The 18,870-nt window shown below is 41.4% G+C and overlaps 2 protein-coding genes across 2 annotated transcripts in view; one reads left to right on the forward strand and one right to left on the reverse strand.

Moving 5' to 3' along the window:
• Nucleotides 1-74: 74 nt before the first annotated feature.
• On the forward strand, nt 75-8,150 carry GNAT2 (G protein subunit alpha transducin 2; the record flags this gene model as incomplete). Its single annotated transcript, XM_081025053.1, has 8 exons — nt 75-310; nt 1,984-2,026; nt 2,310-2,451; nt 3,144-3,301; nt 5,176-5,304; nt 5,558-5,687; nt 7,307-7,460; nt 7,960-8,150. The coding sequence occupies exons 1-8, from the start codon at nt 193-195 to the stop codon at nt 8,148-8,150; spliced, it is 1,065 nt and encodes a 354-aa protein (XP_080881179.1). The 5' UTR covers nt 75-192.
• Nucleotides 8,151-15,780: 7,630 nt separating this feature from the next.
• GNAI3 (G protein subunit alpha i3) overlaps nt 15,781-18,870 on the reverse strand; it is a 34,513-nt gene continuing 31,423 nt past the window's right edge. Inside the window, exons 8-9 of the mRNA XM_081025052.1 lie at nt 17,917-18,129; nt 15,781-17,826 (exon numbers count right to left, since the gene is read on the reverse strand). Of these exons, the coding sequence (XP_080881178.1) occupies nt 17,939-18,129 (191 nt within the window). The 3' untranslated portion in view covers nt 15,781-17,826; nt 17,917-17,938. The remainder of the gene's footprint in view (nt 17,827-17,916; nt 18,130-18,870) is intronic.

Raw genomic sequence — 18,870 nt, forward strand, 5'->3', positions numbered from 1 at the left:
CAAGACAGGCAGGGACAAGAAGCTGCAGCCTGCTCCCTCACCCAGCCCCTACAGGCCAGCTTTTTAGGAGGCCTGGGAACCTGATACTGGATCCCAATTTACTTTTTCCTTATCTTCCATCTCATTGACAGGAAATCCTAGAAGAGAAGCTTAAGGGCCTGCGAAAGCAGCCCAGGAGGAGACAGCAGAAAGATGGGGAGTGGAATCAGTGCTGAGGACAAAGAACTGGCCAAGAGGTCCAAGGAGCTAGAAAAGAAGTTGCAGGAGGATGCTGAGAAGGAAGCCAAGACCGTCAAGCTGCTTCTGCTGGGTGAGCGAAGGGAAGATGAGCCAGAGAAGGAGAAGGCCCTGCTCCTTTCTGCTTATCCTGGATGGAGGTGGGTTTCAGCCCATCCCACGGGGAGGAGGGAGGGCAGGTCCCTTTTCTCGCCCCATCCAGTCTCAGGCTAGGGGGTCAGGAGCTCCAGGGCAGAGCACGGCCACCCCAGGGAGATGCACAATGCTCATCCTTAAATCAGGATCAGTGCAAGGCCCAGGACTGACCCTCCCGTCTCCAAATCTAACCAAACCTAACACCTCACGGCTTGGCAAATACCAGGAACCCTGGGCTTGCAGACACTGATCCAATCTGCAGGCAGAGACCTGAGTCAAGGACTCAGAAAAGGGCAGTGCATTCCGAAGTCCGACCATACCGTCAGTGTCAGGTAGTCTTAGGGAGAGACCCAACTGCCCAGGATACTGCTCCGTCTCCTTGCTCTCAGTAAAAATTTTAGAAGTAGGAAAGCCCTGAGAAGGGAGGAACGGAGTCTTTGGCTACAGCAGTGCTTTCCTGGCTTTCTATTCAGTAGCTGCCTCTAAAGCCCGTGCCAGATGGGAGCTCATCCACTGGATGAGCTCCTAAGCAGATCAGAGGTCTGGACTGAAAACAGAAAAGCACCTCAGTGGTTGGTCAGAGAAATTGATCATGGCTGTAAATAAAACCAAAACAACAGAATTTGGAACACACGGCTTAGGGGAGAAAACCACCCACCCAATGGTAGTACAGAGGGAGGCAGCTGCTGCAGCAGGCTGGGCGGGCTTTCCAAGCCCCTGAGCTGCCTGGGAACTGGAACCTCCTCCAGAGGCACCTCCTCCCCTCCGCCCCACCCACTGCTGATCGGTGGCACGACCCTAAGGACACACGGAATTGCGTATCTCTGTAAGCTGGACCCAGACTTCAAATTGCCCAGGAGGCTACAGAAGGGGGAAGACATAGCAAGGCCACTGAGAGATCTTTTAAGACTAAGCAGCTTTCTTCTCCATTCAAGACTAAGAGGCTTACAGGAAACACGCAAAGGCTAAGTAGGAAGGGGTTAAAGCATCACGGGTAGTACAGACTGGGGGGAGAGAGCTGAAGGGGTATGTGGGTTTTCATGGAGGAAGAGCAGTGGGAATGAGGATATCAGGGCGTTTTTGTCAATAAAGGGAACAGCATGGTGATGAAAAAAACAAACACAAAACAAACAGTATTTTAGTGAGGTGATCCAGCTCTCCCCAAGTCTGCCCTAAAATCATTCTCCTGAGTAAAAATGGTCAGAGGAGAAACGTGTTCAAGGAATTCTTCTGACTCTATCAGTGATTCTCAATGAGATTTTGCCCGCTCCCCACCACACCAGCCCGACCCCTACTACCATGGAGACATTTTGAGTTGTCACAATGGAAGAGTGGCGTGCTACTGACTTCTAGTGGGTAGAGGCCAGGAATGCTGCTAAACACTCTACAATGCACAGGACAGACCCCCACACAACTGCCATCCAGCCCAAAATGTCAATAGTGCAGAGGCTGGGAAACTCTGCTCTAAATCCAGGTTGAATGGCAGAAATTGAGGGCAGCAAGCATCCCTACACGCTGTCCCCTAACAGCTCCCAGGCAAGCACAGGCCATCTCACTGGAGGGCTGGGGAGAACTGGTGGAAATCTGAAGCACAAGCATTTCTCCCTGCAGGTGCTGGGGAGTCGGGAAAAAGCACTATCGTCAAACAGATGAAGTGAGTAGGAACAAAGCCCTGAAGGATTGAGGGAGGGTGAGGAAGTCAGAGCCAGTGGAGGAATGGAGGAGGGGCTCTTCGGCCTTAAGGAACCCAGATATAAAGGGTATAAAAGACCCAGTGCCCCTCATCTGCACGCCCTTTGCCCCTCCCTCTCCACTTTGGGACAGCAGTAGGAATAGAGCGATTGGGTTCTTATCACCCTATAAGTCCTCCCAGATTCCCAATCCCTTAGGTCTGGTTACTCAGGTCCAGCTAAGGGCAAGATGTGTGCTGCTTGCAGAATCATTCATCAGGATGGCTATTCGCCAGAAGAATGCCTGGAGTACAAGTCCATCATCTACGGGAACGTGCTGCAGTCCATCCTGGCTATCATCCGGGCCATGTCCACACTGGGCATTGACTATGCTGAGCCAAGCTGTGCGGTAGGTGGTTAAGGGTGGATGGAAGGGCTAATGAGAATAGACCAGTGGCCAACAAGCTATGAGGAAACAGGTCAGAAAAGTTTGGTGTAACTAAAATCCCACCTGCTGAGCTCAAATCTTACTTCAGTCCTGAGAAGTATGCAATTCCTAACTTTATGATGAATGTTTGCAAAAATCTGCTCAGCTTCCTTTGCTTTTTTGTCTTATCATTTAAATTGCTCCCCTTGGGCTCTTGGCCCTGGCCATGGAACTTTTATAAGGTCAACGCCTAGTTCCAGCATTGGCCTTTTCCTAAATTCAAGAAAAGTGGTGGGTTCCTGTCTGCCATCTCCTCTATTTCATGGTCAATCTGTTTTTTAACCTTCCAGTCTCCCTGCAACAGAGGACCTATTTTTTGTTGGCGACAGACTTTTGGACTAAGGATGGGAGACGGAAACACCACCGAGGAAGCCCCTGGGACAGACCGCTATCTGCTAGCCACCACAGGACTGGATAGATTTCCACCCTCTGTATCTCAGAAGCCCACTCAAAAATCAATCAGTATGTTTCTTTCAGTAGACTCTTCACTGGACACTGTCTCCACTTCAGGCTTTGGGAGCAATGCAAAATGCTTTCCTTCCAGCAGTATTCCCAGAAGCCTCCTGGAAAGCCCTGACTCCTATGTCGTTCTCAACCAAATTTCTACCTTACAGGAGGATGGACGACAGCTCAACCACCTGGCTGACTCCACTGAGGAGGGCACCATGCCGCCTGAGCTGGTGCAGGTCATCAGGAAGTTGTGGCAGGATGGAGGGGTGCAAGCCTGCTTCGACAGAGCTGCCGAGTACCAGCTCAATGACTCGGCATCTTAGTAAGACTGATTGGGGACGGGGAGGGATGAAGAGCACGCCACATCCTAGGAGAACGTGTACCCAGCCTAAAATCCCAGGCGCTGAAAGCTGCAGGCCCCAGGACTGAATGCAGCCTGTGTACCCGTTTTGTTAGGCTGCAGCAGTGTTTTACTGTGCGTTGAATTTAATGCCTGTAGGAAGGGACAACCGCTAGTTCCCACTCCTCTGTACTGCTTTACAACCAGCTCAGTGAAGCCTACAAAGCTGAAGACCCAAAATTCAACAGAGGTGCCCTGTTTAGCAGCCCTCTTAATTCATACATGCAGCCTCTCCTTTCAGAACCATTAACACTAGGAGTAAACTGCACTTCTGCTACACTCTCTCCCAGGAGGCATGTGATTCATGATGGTCCTCTTAGGGCTCAATTTTCTAACCCAGGCTCAGGCCAATAACCAACAATGGAAGTCTCCTTCACCCACAGCATCTTATGTCAGGGTGCTCGGACATGGGACACAGAAATTGCCAGAGCAAACCGAAGGAAGTTGGTCAGAGAGTAGCGAGAACCATCTTTGCAAAGCTGGTTCCAAAAATGTAAGATACACAGAGTTTATCAATCCTACCTCAAACAGCAAAGTATCACAAATGGGCATAAGCCTCCAACAGACCCAGACTTAGCCCTGGTTCTGTCACCTAACCTTGTAATAAGGTTATTATCTTTGACTGTCCCCAGAGCACTCTCACTCACTCACTGAGGCCCAGGCACTGACACGTCTATCAGGCACACCATCTCGGTGCATTTTAGCAATAAGCCTTCCAGGTAGATAGCACTCTTTATTAGTCCCATTTATGGATGAAAAGCTGAGGTTCAGAGAAGTTAACTAACTTGCCCAGCCATATAGATAAATGGCAGAGGCTGGATTTAAATCCAGGTCTATTTGTCCACAAAGTTGAATGTTGTTTCTTGTTTGTTTGTTTTTACAACATACTGCAATCTTGACAAGTTACTTAACTCTTCTGAATGTTTCCTTCATCCGTAAAATGTGATCTGGTGCTCAGTCTTAGGAGGTTAAATGAGAATTTCAATGTGAAAATGCCTGGCATACCATAGGCACTTATTTTCCTTCTCTTTTTCTCTCAGTCACCTCACTTCACATCTGTCTTCCTCTTGCCTCCACCTTTTTTAAACATTTTTATGGTAACTCAAACTTATACAAAAGTAGAATAATACAAAGAGTCACCTGGCTTCAACTGTTATCAACTCATGACCAGTTTTTATTTCTTCTGCATCTCCCACTGGATTATTTTGAAGTAAATCCCAGATATCCTATCATTGTCCTAAAAATTTCATTATATACCTCTAAAACGAAGGACTCGTAGAAAAGGAACCACAACATAATCATTACACCTAAATACTTAATAATCCCTTAATGTCATCAGATATCCAAGTCAGTGTTCATTCAAGTTTCCCTAATTATCTCAAATGTTTTCCCAACTTGATTCAGGATATAAACAAGGCCCAGGCATTGCAGTGATTCACGTCTTAATGTCTCTCTAGTCTCTTTAATCTACTGCCTCTTCATGGAATTTTTGGCACCCATTTTAGCCACCGAATCTCATTCAAGGGTCTAGAAAACTTTGTAGCCAGGCGAAATGCAAGGAAAAGTTATCTGACTTACGAGTGGAATCCTTGTCTCAATTGGGTTTGGCCCTTGGACCGTCCCACACTTCCTTTTGGAAGGACATATGAGGATTTGAAGGAAAGACTCCTAGATTTAACAATGTGGATTCCAGCCCTGGTTCTACCACTAAGTTAACTGTATGATTTCGGGTAAGACTTTGCCTTTCTTGGCCTGGAGAAAATGGAATGTCATCAGTGCCAATCCCTTTCCTCTAGCTACCTGAACCAATTAGAGCGCATTACAGCCTCAGACTACCTCCCTAATGAGCAAGACGTGCTTCGATCCAGAGTCAAAACCACAGGCATCATTGAAACCAAGTTTTCCATCAAAGACTTGAATTTCAGGTGGGTACATGGTCCTCTGAAGGCACCACGAATACTATATGGTTCCCTGGGGGCACCTATCAAAAAAGGGCATGGGCATGCTTGTTGCCCTTCACTAAAGCCCAATCTGAATTAGTGTCCTACTTCCCCCCTTTTCCCCCCATTTCGCATCTTGCTAACTGGCCCCAAAGTGGCCACCTGTCCAGGGGCAAACACCGAGTGTGTGTGGGCCATAAGCTGGGCATACCTATGACACAGCTATTTCTTCCCTCAGGATGTTTGATGTGGGAGGGCAGAGATCAGAGAGGAAGAAGTGGATCCACTGCTTTGAGGGAGTCACCTGCATCATCTTCTGTGCAGCCCTCAGTGCCTATGACATGGTGCTCGTGGAAGATGACGAAGTGGTGAGTGGCCTTTGCACCAAGCAGCCTTGATACAGTTCCCCCATGACCCTCCTCTGAGCTGTGTGTCACTTCAGTTGGGTGATTTCAGTCAACACTGACCGCCTAGTAGACCAATCCATACCTCAGACGAATGATTCTACAAAAACTTCTTCTGTCGGTCCTAGGTTAGTACTTCAGAGCTCCAGACTGCTGAAGGAGCTTGGTCTCAGATTAGACATCCAAGTATCACATGGACAGCAAAGCTCATAAAATAAACTGATTATTAAAGGAATATGGGATTATCAACTAGGGAAAGCACAGGAGTTACACTTAGTAACCTCCCAGGCTGCCTGTGGAAGTGAAGGATAGGTGAAAATGATAGAGCAGAAAAACCACTGTGTGATGTGTATCTTTACGTAACATGACAGAGGCGCTGAACTGGTAACCTTTCTTGGCAGCCGAACTATCCACTGAGTGACTAAGGAGAGATGGCAAACCAGGTTTCTCACATGCCACTTAAATCGGCAGCTGGAGGATTTCCTGAGGGTGATTCTCTTGAGCCTTGCAGTTTTACAAGACAGGAGCTCTGCAGGACAAGCGTCAGCCCAGCCAGTTACCTTCCGAGTTTGAAACAAGATGTCAAAGGCGTGGATAATGTTAATTTTCCATAAGCACCTGCTCTATAAACGGAGGCCCACAGCTTACTGATAGAAGACAAAGCTTCTATCCTCCTACCCCTTGTTCCAGTTTTTCCCTTCTCCTTAGCCGTTCAAGTTCACATTAGAGCACACAAAGTATTTTCTTAAATGTCTTGCAGAGCCATTCATTTCCCAAAATTTCTTCCATCTTTAACCCAAAAAGTCTAAGAGGTCTTAAAGTGTTTTGCAGGAGTATTAGCAATGAGAAAAGGCTCCATATTAGATTTGTTTTCTTTATTAGTTGAAAAGATTGAGCCCAAGTCAGCTAATAGCATACTTCAAGACCCTAAATGCCTAAAAGCATTGGGCAACCTCTGGACTCTGCAGATAAGTAGCACCATTTCTTACTCTTTCAAAGTGGCAATCAGGAAGGAAATAAGGCCGAAGTGCTTATGGTGCAGCACTAGAAAATTCTCTAGCCCTCACCATTAGGCACCAGGGCCAAAGAATCCCTATGACATTCCTGCCCAAACTGAGATCCGGGACTCTAACAGAAGCCTATCCAAATCATGCTGGAGACACAAATGCTAACTCAGGCGCAGTTTCAACCCTGGATGAGCAGCACACATGAATGTCAAAGTCCTTAGGTGTGCCCTGGCTGCCAAAGATCTGCATAGTATTTACTGTACACCTTGATGCCTCCACGATCACGGCCACTCGACATACCTGACCTCACTTAGCTTTCGTAAGAACACTATGAGGTAGGGAAACTGAGACTCAGAAAAGCTCGGTAATTTTTCCCAAGTCACACAACTATGACAGAGAGAGGATTAGAAGGAAACCAGATTTCTCTGGCTGTACTACTCCAGCACACTAAAAAGAGATAAGCTCCTCCCTATCTTTCCTTCTACATTTGGAGCACTAGTTGCTCCAAGAACAGGAGGTAGACACATATCTTCATAAACCCAATCTGATATCTCTGATGGTATTTCCTCTTAATAGAATCGTATGCATGAGTCGTTGCACCTGTTCAACAGCATATGTAACCACAAGTTCTTTGCGGCTACTTCCATTGTTCTCTTTCTCAACAAGAAGGACCTCTTTGAGGAAAAAATCAAGAAAGTCCATCTCAGCATTTGTTTCCCAGAGTATGACGGTAAGTGTCAAGGGCTTGAGACAATGATAATGCTTTCTTAGTAATAACTGGTGATTGCTTCATTTCTGATACCAAGGAGACAAAAAGGAACTTGTCTCTAAGGAACTAGTGTAACCCCCGTGTTTTGCAGAGGTGATGATCCCTTTTCCCTTTAATACTCATTCCTCTTAGGAGCTTTGTGATGTCCAAGTGATACTCGGATGTCTAATCTGAGAAACTTGGCCATTCAGTTATAGGCTTAAATTCAGATGTCTCTGGAATAGAGCAGACATCAAATGCAGGAGAGCCACTGACTATTAAAATGGTACCTACCAGAAACCAAGGGTGGAGACCTACGAGCAGATACCTCTCTCCTCAATTTCTTTGCTTAAGTGAGAAACACTGAGTGCAACAGAGCTGTCTAACACAGCATTGTGAGAATCAAGTCAGTCACCTAAAAAGTGAGCAACTCAGAAGGGTTAATTTACCCCACTTCTTCACTATTTTTCTGGAAAACCAGGGAACAACTCTTATGAGGATGCAGGGAATTATATCAAGAGTCAGTTCCTTGACCTCAACATGCGAAAAGACGTCAAAGAAATCTACAGTCACATGACCTGTGCTACAGACACCCAAAATGTCAAATTTGTATTTGATGCCGTTACAGACATTATCATCAAAGAAAACCTCAAGGACTGCGGGCTCTTCTAACCCTCATCATTCCTCAAGTATACTGTCTATAAACAGGCTTGGAATCTGGGTAATTGCAAGCAGAAAATTACAGGTCGATATACCATGGCATGGAGAATGCACTCTCCCTTGGAGATGGGAGTATGCATGATTGCACTGTGTCTCACACATTTCTTTCAAAGTGGGATAGCTAGTGCAGTTTAAAGAGCACAAGGCCAGGAGTCAGAGAACCCGGGTTCCAGTACTGGTTCCGCAACTTACTACAAACTGTAAATACTTCATTTCTTGGAGTCTTGAGTCCTCCATTTCTAAAATGAAGATAATTTCTCTACTACTTTACAGGGTTATTCTGATGATCACAAACAAAACTGAAGGGAAGGCACGAAAAGGTCACAGAAAGAAAGCCTATCTAAAAGCTGCCATTTATGAAATCCAACACCAGGTTTTTAGATGAACTATTCCAAGCAAAACAGCAAAACAAACAAACCCAAAGAAAAACAAAACCTCAGTAACCTACCACCCGTTTTACTAACAGATTTCTATATGCCTTAGCTCAGAGATGTGGATCACCAAATAGACGTGAGTTTCTTAGTTTCTAAGGCCCACATCTAAAAACAATCATTTTTATTAAGAATAGATTATTCCTGTGCCCCTAAGCTACCCAAAAGCCTGAGTTTCCTTTATTTCTGTAAGTACCTGTTCCTCAGCTGTACAAGACACTTTCTGATAAACTTGGAGGACATCAACAAACCCCCACTTACCGTACTGAGTTTATTGCTGCCCCTTCTCTATCACAGAATTTAGTGTAAGTGAGCAATCCTACAATTCTCACTTCAACTGCTTCATGTTTCAGGAGAACAAATAAGGTATCTGATCTGGCTTTGGGCAAAAAAAAATCTTTGCAGTTGGGTCCATGTGACGCCTGGCTGTAAACATCTCTTCTAACAGACCAACAAGAAAATTATTCCTTTGAACACCTCTGAGTGGAAATGAAGCTTGTGTTTATCTTGACAGGAGGTGGTGAAGTCAAGTATAGATTTAGCATTTGCAACTACTAGGGAGGAAGGCTCTTGGCATCAAGTTTTCGTATATAACAGTCAATTAAAATGAAAATATGCTCCTCGCCAGAAACACACATTCACACTTAGGCTGCTACTAGCAATATTGATACTAGAAAGCCATATGAGCTTGAAATACACTGAAGAATAAATTTGCAGCTGTTAAAATTGGCTTCATTTAATAGTCTTTCTGATTCCTTGAAAAGAAACCAAGTTGGGAGAATTACTGGAAAAATGAGGGAAACTACTATGCCCACTGCCAATTAAAAAACTTAAGCCAAAGAAAAAACCCCGGGCAATAGTTCTTGCATCCAAGAGCTTTTCAGAGATGATTCTAAACAGCGTGCTCCAACTATCACTAACCTGTTTGCTTTAACTCAACAGACACAGGTTCTGAGTCTATTTTTTGGTATCATGAATCCCTCTGGCAGTCTGGTGAAATCTATGGGCCTCGTCTCAGAGTATTTAAAAACATATAAAATTCAGAGAATTACAAAGAAAACCAACATACTGAATACAGTTCTATCTTTGCTGATCTGAAGCAGCAGGTTAAAAATCCTCACTATACCATGGCCTTGTCTATACAGGCCCTAAATGTAATTTATCCCATTTATTCCATCTTCAAATGGGGTAGCCCCACTTCCCCAAAATCATACCAGATTATTTCTAATTTTCCAATTATGTTTATTTTCAGAGTTGCCTGGCATACCATACGTTCCACTCACTAATTCTTGTGTTGTTTTTTTTTAAATTTACTGAACTAGGTGGAGATATTGTGTTAAACAGAACAAAATGTTTCTACCCTTCACGAGGCCTTTTCTAACATCCTCACTTTGTTCTCTGTTGGACCAAATGGGTTCTTATGCTGTTCCTATATACCTCCATCAGCGTACTCATCACCAGTTGTTTAGTTCCTCAATTAATTAGGCACTCCCCGAAGCCCGTGACCATATTTTGTTATCTTAATGTCCTAATTGTTTATTAACTTTTCCTTGATCTTTGACTCTAGGCAGAAACTGGTTGTGGGCCAAACTATAAAGGCCTAACGCGGGCTCCTTGGTTACCGATGTTCATAGAGAACCCACCCTATAGTACTAGCATGAAAACAGAGCCAGTGGGGTAGGTCTTTTGATAGAACAATCTCTAGCAGAATACACAGGGGTATACTTTAGTTCTCTTTTTCTCTGGTAAACATCCCAATTTTTAACTGGTTTATAAACTTACACATGCCACCTTGTATGAACACTTTGTAAAAAGTGTAGTTTGGAGGCTGGATGGGGAAGAAGCAGTGCCTAAAGCAACCGTGTTCTATAGTTGCTTTACTGAGGTTAGGATCTGGTTATTCATCTTATAATGTTTTCAAGCCAGAACTCTTCTGGCGAGTCTACATGGGATAAAACGTTGGGGCCCTGTCATGTATTCACCTGTACCTAAGAACAGTCAAAATCATTTTCTGAAATTCTTGGCCAACATCAGGCTGTCCTGTGAGTAAAGGAAGAGAATGTCACCTCAAATGCGCTGCACAGGCTTCCAAAAGAGGCATAACTCCTCACCCCAGTGTTTGGCAGGCCCAGGGATGGTTCCCAAACCTTACACTGTTAGAGCTCGAGACAAAGTGCACTGGTTCTTCTACGCAATTGGCTTATTTTTCTTTCATGGACTTTTTGATTAATGTGTGTGAATAGTTCTCTTTGCATAAAATGGCAAGTTAGAAAGCTTAAAACCAAAACTAAGCAATGTACTTACTCTGCTGTTTTTATCTTCTTTTGCTTTATTTTAAATTTACACTAACTATACTGTTGAATTTTATGTACTTTTATAAAAGTCATTAGAAATTCTTTTTTGTAATAAGGTAGGTCAGAAACAAATATTCAACCCTATTTTCATGAACTGCAATCTTAATTCTTAGAATGCTAGAGCTAGGAGAAATTTAAAAACACTCCAGGCCCATCGCTAGCAATTTATAGATAAGAAACTGAGGCCCAATGTGGTGAAGTATCTTTATCAAGATCACACCGCTAGAGAGTTGTAGAACAAGAACTCCAAAACCGGTCTTCTGAATCAAAAGCCATTGGTCTTTGTATATGCACCATGCTACCAACAGTCCACCATACACGATATATAAAGTGAAAGCCAATTTTCTCATTCTCTTAAGCTTCCCCCATTCCCAATCAAATTCCTGGTTATTTTTTAATCATGCCATCTCTAAACCATAATATTTAACAAGATCATCTCCAAACTAAATACAAGTCAGTCTCAAAAATGGCATGTGAAATTAGCATAATAGAACAAAAATAGAAACAGCTTTAAGATATAATTTCCTGTTCACGTACCTTGGTGCACTGCCCTTGCACAGCATGATTAGACACTGATGACAGTAAAACAAATGTAAATTAGGTTTCACCTCATATGTAAATCTGATGAGATTTACTTTTTTCCCCCAACAAAAATATAATATGATTGACACAAAAGGACACATACTGTGTGATTCCACTTATATGAGGTACCTAAAGTAGTCAACTTTATAAAGACAGAAAGTAGAGTGATGGTTACCAGAGGCTGGGAGGAAGAGTTAGTGTTGAATGGGTAGAGTTTCAGTTTGGGAAGATGAAAACAGTTCTGGAGATGGATGGTGGTGATGGTTGTGCCACTGTGTGAATGTAGTTAATACCACTATATACTTTAAAATGATTACAATGATAAATTTTATGCTGTGTATATTTTACCACAATAAAAAAAAATGGAAAAAACAGTATAATTGGAAATGTGCTTTTATGTTTCTGTGGATAAAAGGATCGATGAAAGCAGCACAAAAATTCAGTCTTAAAAGCAATGTAAAAGGACTTGTAACAGTTCCTACTCTGATAAAAAATTTCATTTACACGTACCCCAAAAAGTCCAAATCAGGGTAACCCATCCCCAAGCATTCAAAACCCACTCTATACTCGGAGATGTGCCGTTGACCAAAGTGTGCCGGCCATGCTGGGTGGAGAAGGTGGTGAAGGGTGAAGCGCTCTTACCTCCCACGGCCCTCTCTACCCGGCACAGCCTCTGGAGCACAGATTCCAGCAGGACTTCAGTGTTGGGCCGGGGACCGCAAGTGTGCCAGAGCCTCTGGTGGTCCTGCTAGGTCAAAGTGTGAAGACATTTCTGTGATGCCAGACAGACAGACTGCAAATTGCAAAAGGGAAATATCTGCCCTTTGGCCATGAAAAGGTAAGTACTAGTCTAAATAGAAAATAAAGAACTAGAGTTAAATGCGAAACAAAGACCCTTTCATCCTGCTTCACCAATTTTAGAGCAATTTATAGCTGAACTTCATTTCAGGTCTTCAAAATGAATATGGGAAGTGATGCTGAGAAAAAGACAACCAGCTACAATGAATACATTTGTTGGTATTGATTTAGGAGATTGCTTTTTTTGTAGTGAAGTATGATCTTGAGTATCATAAATATTTACAAAATATTTTTAAATGTCACTCCTATTGGATGAGAACCATAGAATATTATAGCTAGAATAATAATAAAGTCCGTCTTTACTTAATTAATACATGACGGGTTTAGGATTGAAAGATTTCATAGCTAGTTGGAAACAGGAAAAAGACCACAACCCAGCATGCCAAACAACTCTCCAACTTCCTAAGATTCTGAGAGGTCTCGGCCTTTATCCTACATGAGCATATGAATGGTTAGAAAGAACAGGTAATTTCTTGCAATTTGTTATGTCTACTGGGAATCTCTTGTACACATCATAAGCCTCTCGGTCAAAATGTTTGGATAACCCAAAGGAATATGGGCGCAGGCGGGAGGATAGTAGAGGATAGAAGATAGATAAATCAGGTTATACAGATTTTTTATTTTATTTTTGTAATTAAGGAGGAGGGCGCAGCTCACAGTGGCCCATGTGGGGAACAAACTGGCAACCTGGTGTTATCAGCACCATGCTCTAACCAACTGAACTAACCAGTAACCCCCTGGTTATACAGAATTTAATATTCCAACTATCAGAGATCTTAAAGCTTTGAATGCTGAGACACTGAGACTGTGTAACCCAGCAATGTATTTACTAAGATTTGATTATTTCTGCTACCTTGTTGATTCCCACTCAATTTCAGGCAGAGAACACTGGGCACAAAAGCCTTTAATATTTGACTTTTCAATCATTCCCTTTACCTATCCGTCCAAGGCCCTCTCAAAAAGACTTTCATCCCATGGTCTGGACTATCTAGCTTTGCTCTTTCCCCACCAACTGAATGAACAGTCACGTTATCACATATATAGTTACCTCTGTCACAGGACTTTATCTTTACTTCGGTGTACCTTTCAATTTTCACGGCAACAATAAATGCAGTGAAATAAATTAATGTTTGGAAACCCCAAGTTTCTTGTTTTAATTTTATATAAAAACTAAATACTCTGTATCTAAATGTAGGAATGTTCTTTAACCAAACAGTCTTCATACTAATTTTTTTGGAGAAAGGCACTTTAAGTCATGTACAAAAGGTGCTTCTTATTGGCAAATAAAAAACAACTTAGTTTGTTACTAGTGATTTTGAAGTTATCTGTCTACTATTTGTGTTGATCTTTAATATTAGGTCCTATTCAAACGTTCCCTCAAATATCGGCTCAGGTTAGCTGCATTAGAACCACTTGAAGAATTTATTTAAAAACACACACTCCCAGGACCTGCCTTAGACATCTAGACATGTAGTAGTTTAGCCAAGGAATCTCTGTATCTCAATCTTCCATCTCAGGTATCTACTCCTCTATACTTACTATCTTTTATTCCTGAGAAGACTGGAGTCAGGCCACATCTAGGCTCGACACAATATCAGAAATCAACTGTCCTGCCCTGACTTGTTCTGAAGTATGGTCTCCCCAGCAAAAGTAACTCATAAAAGGTTGAGACAACTGGGGGTGGGAGGGTCGTTTAAACCTAAACAAAGGTAAAGAAGCAAAGCTCTCCACCATCCTGGAAGTCAGTCAGTTCTCCAGTGCCTCACTTAATCTTTTACTTCCTGTGAGTTAATAACAAGATCAACTCTCAATTTCAAGTCTCAAAGCAGCCTGGTTTTCTCTTCTGCTTGGATGGCCACGAAGCTATGTGTAGAGCCGTGGCTGGTCCAAAGACGGATCTCTCTGTACTATGAAGCCTGAAGTAGAACACAAAAATCACCTGGCAGTACTGGGGCTTGAGATAACTTTGTTCTTCAAGTCAGTATCACACATGAAAGATTTCACAAGTAGTAAGAGTGAAGGGAATTAGTGTTGTTTTAGGTTTTCATAAATGAGTAAAAGACTGGTTTTGTTTTTAACATCTGGAAGCGAAAAAAAAATCAAAGGCAGGGTTTAACCGGAATGAGACTAACTTTACCTTATATGTAACTGCCAGTACAACAAGGAGCTCTGCAACAGCCAACTCCAAGAACTATGCTACGCTAAATATATGCTAAATATATAAAACTAAATGTATAAAACAATGCTAAATATTTGAAGTAATTAGTTAGGTCAAGCAAGAAATATGCAAAGAAAATCAGAGCTACAAATCGGAGAACAGTGTCCAGGATAGAAGAATATACAGTGGGCAAATGAACCAGCAGTTATTTTTAAATACTCCAAATTGTGCATATAATAAAACACAAATAGAATATATAAGATAAAAAAAATAAAGAGCACAGTTTTTTAAAATTTGATCCATTCTTATAATGCAGCACCTTGTGAAAAATAATCCATCAGTGAAAGTAATAAAATGATACACTGAACCAGATTTAGAAATCAAACTGTCCAAGATGAAAATGTCATCTCAAAATCCACTTACGAATAACAGTAAAAGTTTTTGGAATTTTAATGGCAAGAAGTGAAATCTGTTGTAAGGCTGAATTTTATAAGGTTAGGGAAGACTGGCCATTAGGGAGCAAAATACTTCCTCTTTACATAAAGCCTAACAGATGGCAATTCTACAGCCCAAGGTTTTAATCAGGTGGAGAAGATATGACTGTCAACAAAATAAAGCTATTATTGCAATCCTTCCTGCTAGGGTCTATTTTTTATTTATTAAAATTTAATTTTCTTCCATGTGCTGATTTCTTAGATGGTCCAAAGCCTGGCCACCTGAATTCTGAAACAAGATCCATCACAAATCTCCAGTATTCTCCACAGGCATGACACATGGCAACTTTTGAGTTTCCTTGTTTACAAATATCATTCCTTTTTCTTCAGGCTAGTAGATATGGTGTTTCATCCCCACAATCTGGCTCTGCTATAAGGAAAAAAATCTTTTATTTCAAAATATGATAGTGATATTTGCGAGGCTGATGATCAGAATAACCTTTTTAAAATTATAAACTGCCAGCCCACTGGCCAAAAATCAATCTCTGAGATGGAGCCAGGTGATTTTGACTTGAGGAATATTTGAAAAATCACAGACTTAAATTGTGTCCCTGTATCCTCAAGGAATGTGCATTTAAGTAAGTTATTATTAATATTTGGGATGGTGTGGCAGGAGGTAATCTTCATGTAAATACGGAAAAAGTGTAAATGGTATACAGGCAGAAAAGTGGAGAACTATTTCTCATTAAAAGAAAAGCTAAAAACTGAACAGATCAGACACATGTATTTAAATGAAAATACAAAATGCATTTCAAAATAAAATTCACTTTTTTTGGTAATCTGTTGTTTTGGATTATCAACACCACCATCCCATTAGCCCAGACTACAGAAAGACTACAGTTAAAACACTGGACCAATTCTCATTTCCAGATGATCCCACATTACAGAATACAATAAAGAAAAGATATATTCAAAATGAACAAGAACTATCAACCCTATTTACATTGTGGGCATAAGTCAATCAGTTGCAGATGATAATTTCCTTTCTTTTATATCCAGTTTTCCCAACCCTAAAAAAAAAAATTGTTAGATAATACAGTTTACCATCTGCATAAACTTTTCCAAAAAGGATAAGAAAAAAACTACCAACAAAGGCACTGAACTACTGTGGCTTGCTTTCTGAACCAGCTTTGATGACCACCAAACTTTTTTTTGTTTTAAACTAGTGAAAGGTCACATCTAAATACGACATAGAATCCAATCCTAAAAGATTGGACCCCAAAAGGCACTGCTCAAACTACTGATATGGAATGCTCAAAATGCATTCTCTGCATTGGCCTTCCCCCAATGGAACGTTCAGTATTTCATGACATTTGCTGTACACTGTACAAAAGGACCTGCAGGCTGAAGTGAACATAGCTCTCCACACAACCAAAATGTAAATCTGGAAAATGGATTAGGACTGAATGTCACTTACACAGATAGGACGTAAGACCCTCAGTCTGGCCAAGATTCAACAACACTATTACATCAAAAGACTAGACCTTCAGGGAACCCTTCTACCTAACACCATTCTCAGACAATGGCCAAAGCACACTGAGCAGGGACAAAAAGAAACAGAAGAAAATATTTCCAGAAAGGACTAGTTACAAACAGGAACAAACCTGGACTCTTTACTCACCATTTTAATACTGCTGCCAACTATAACAGATTAAAATCTGTACACACGACAAAAGTAGAAAAGGTCCCAAAAAGCAACAGTTTCGGCAAAAGAAGGTACTAAGGATTACTACAATTAACATTGCTACAATAAAAACAATGGCAAACAGCAATTTGGCACCACATTTACAAAGTAAAAGCATGCGCTGTTAATACACTTTAGATGCTTCCAACAGAAGAGACCATGGAAGATAAAAAAAAAAAAACAAGGGGCATCTTTTACAAAACTCCATATGACCAAGACAAGCAAGCAAGAATCAAAGTGGTCAATTTAGTAGATATGTAGCAGCAAAGTCACTGGTTCTGTTTGAAATTTAACAATTTGCATTTCTAAGTGGCAGATGCCCTGGGTGTGTCTGTATTCAAGAACCTGACTTTATCATACTACAGAAGCATGGTTAACTTTCAACCCTAAGCTTTAAAAAAAAAAGAGCTAGAATCTTATTACAGAGCTCTCCAAAGTAATTACCATTTAGAAACCATAATGGTACTTTTGGCAGGATAGTAACACAAATTTCATCCAAAAAAGCCATATTTATAGCCCCAATAACTATGAAGAATGAAGTAATTATGGAAATATAACATTCTGACCATACCAAGAGTTAAAAACAAAGAGTTCCTACTAAGACGGATATTTTCAAGATGATCTGGTCATACCATGTGCATAGTTAAGACTGTATTTTAATCAAGATTCTTTTGCAAACAAAGAAATAAAATTTAGTAAAGTTATTCTTGATGGGAAAAAAACTTAAAAAATCAACTACTGGTGGTCTGTTAAGAAGGAAAAAAATAAGAGTTAAACTACATATTGAAGTTCTGGAATGCAGCACCTCAATTTCACATCTGCCCTAAACATTTGCGATTATGAAATCCAAGTGATGTCTTGATGAGCGAATCATACTTTACAAATGTTCCAATTCCAATGTCTGACTTTAGCATCTTGTGTCAATTAAGAGTTCCCTAATACAGAATATTGTGCTAAAGAGTGCTAAGATTCTGCATGCTGCTGCCATTCCCTGGTCCCGTTCATGCTTGCAGCTGCCCAATGAGACAGCAAGAGAAGTCTGGTCTCAACACTCCACACTGTAATAACTAGAAAAGAAGAACATTCTACATTAGAGGAAGTTCATACAGTCAAGAGACATCACTATAGCTCTGTAAGTAAACTGCTCCAAGGTTTACCTCTTATTGATATCCACGCTCTTCAATAGAGTCCACATTCCTTTAGGTTGTTTTTAATGATGACATCTGTAACAGCATCAAAAACAAACTGCACATTCTTGGTGTCTGTGGCACAGGTGAAATGAGTGTAGATCTCCTTGGTATCTTTTCTTCTGTTCAGATCTTCAAACTGGCACTGAATGTAAGCAGCTGCTTCTTCATACGTATTGGAACCTGAAGCAGACAACCAATATATTCTCAGTTCAAATCTTAACAGCTGCCTGAATTCAACTAAGTCAGGCCATCACCACATGGGAAGAGATGGAATAGGACCCAACTGAATATAGACAGATTTCTGTATTTCTATAATCTTTACATTTTTCTTGAGAGCAAACTCATATCCTTATAAGTAAAACAAAATCATCACACACAAAGATCCAGGAAACCAAAACTTCAAGTTTCTCCTTTCCCTTTCATTTAGACTTTTCAGCTAAACAACCTAGAAAGTGTGAAAGGAAAACTAGGGAAGTAGGAGGATGAATTTCTAGAACACACTTGCTTAAAAAGTCAGGGAGCCTATGCTCCTTCAAAAGGATAAGCCATACTTCTTTTCAAAATCATTCCACTTTTAGGGGAGCTTAGCCCCAGAGCCTTGCGGCAATAATTTAAACAACCAAAGGTAAACTAATAGATACAAAGGGAAGGGCCCTGAATGACACACTTTTAAGTAGTAAATTTTACGTTATGTGAATTATATCTCAACAAAGCTGTTATTTTTTTTTAAAGGTAGGGGGATCAAAAGTAAATCCCATTTTCAACATGTGTAATTAGCTCTTCGTCACCTGATTCCTACACCATCTTGTCACCTTCGAGCCTGTACAGTAGCCCTAGAAATTGGCTGCAGAGCCGGGTAAACTCAACAAAGACCACCCACAGTTATTCCTGTGAACGAGGGGCTATTTTCAGTAACATTAA

This window comes from Rhinolophus hipposideros, assembly GCF_964194185.1.
Source record: "Rhinolophus hipposideros genome assembly, chromosome: 19".
NCBI lineage: Eukaryota > Metazoa > Chordata > Mammalia > Chiroptera > Rhinolophidae > Rhinolophus > Rhinolophus hipposideros.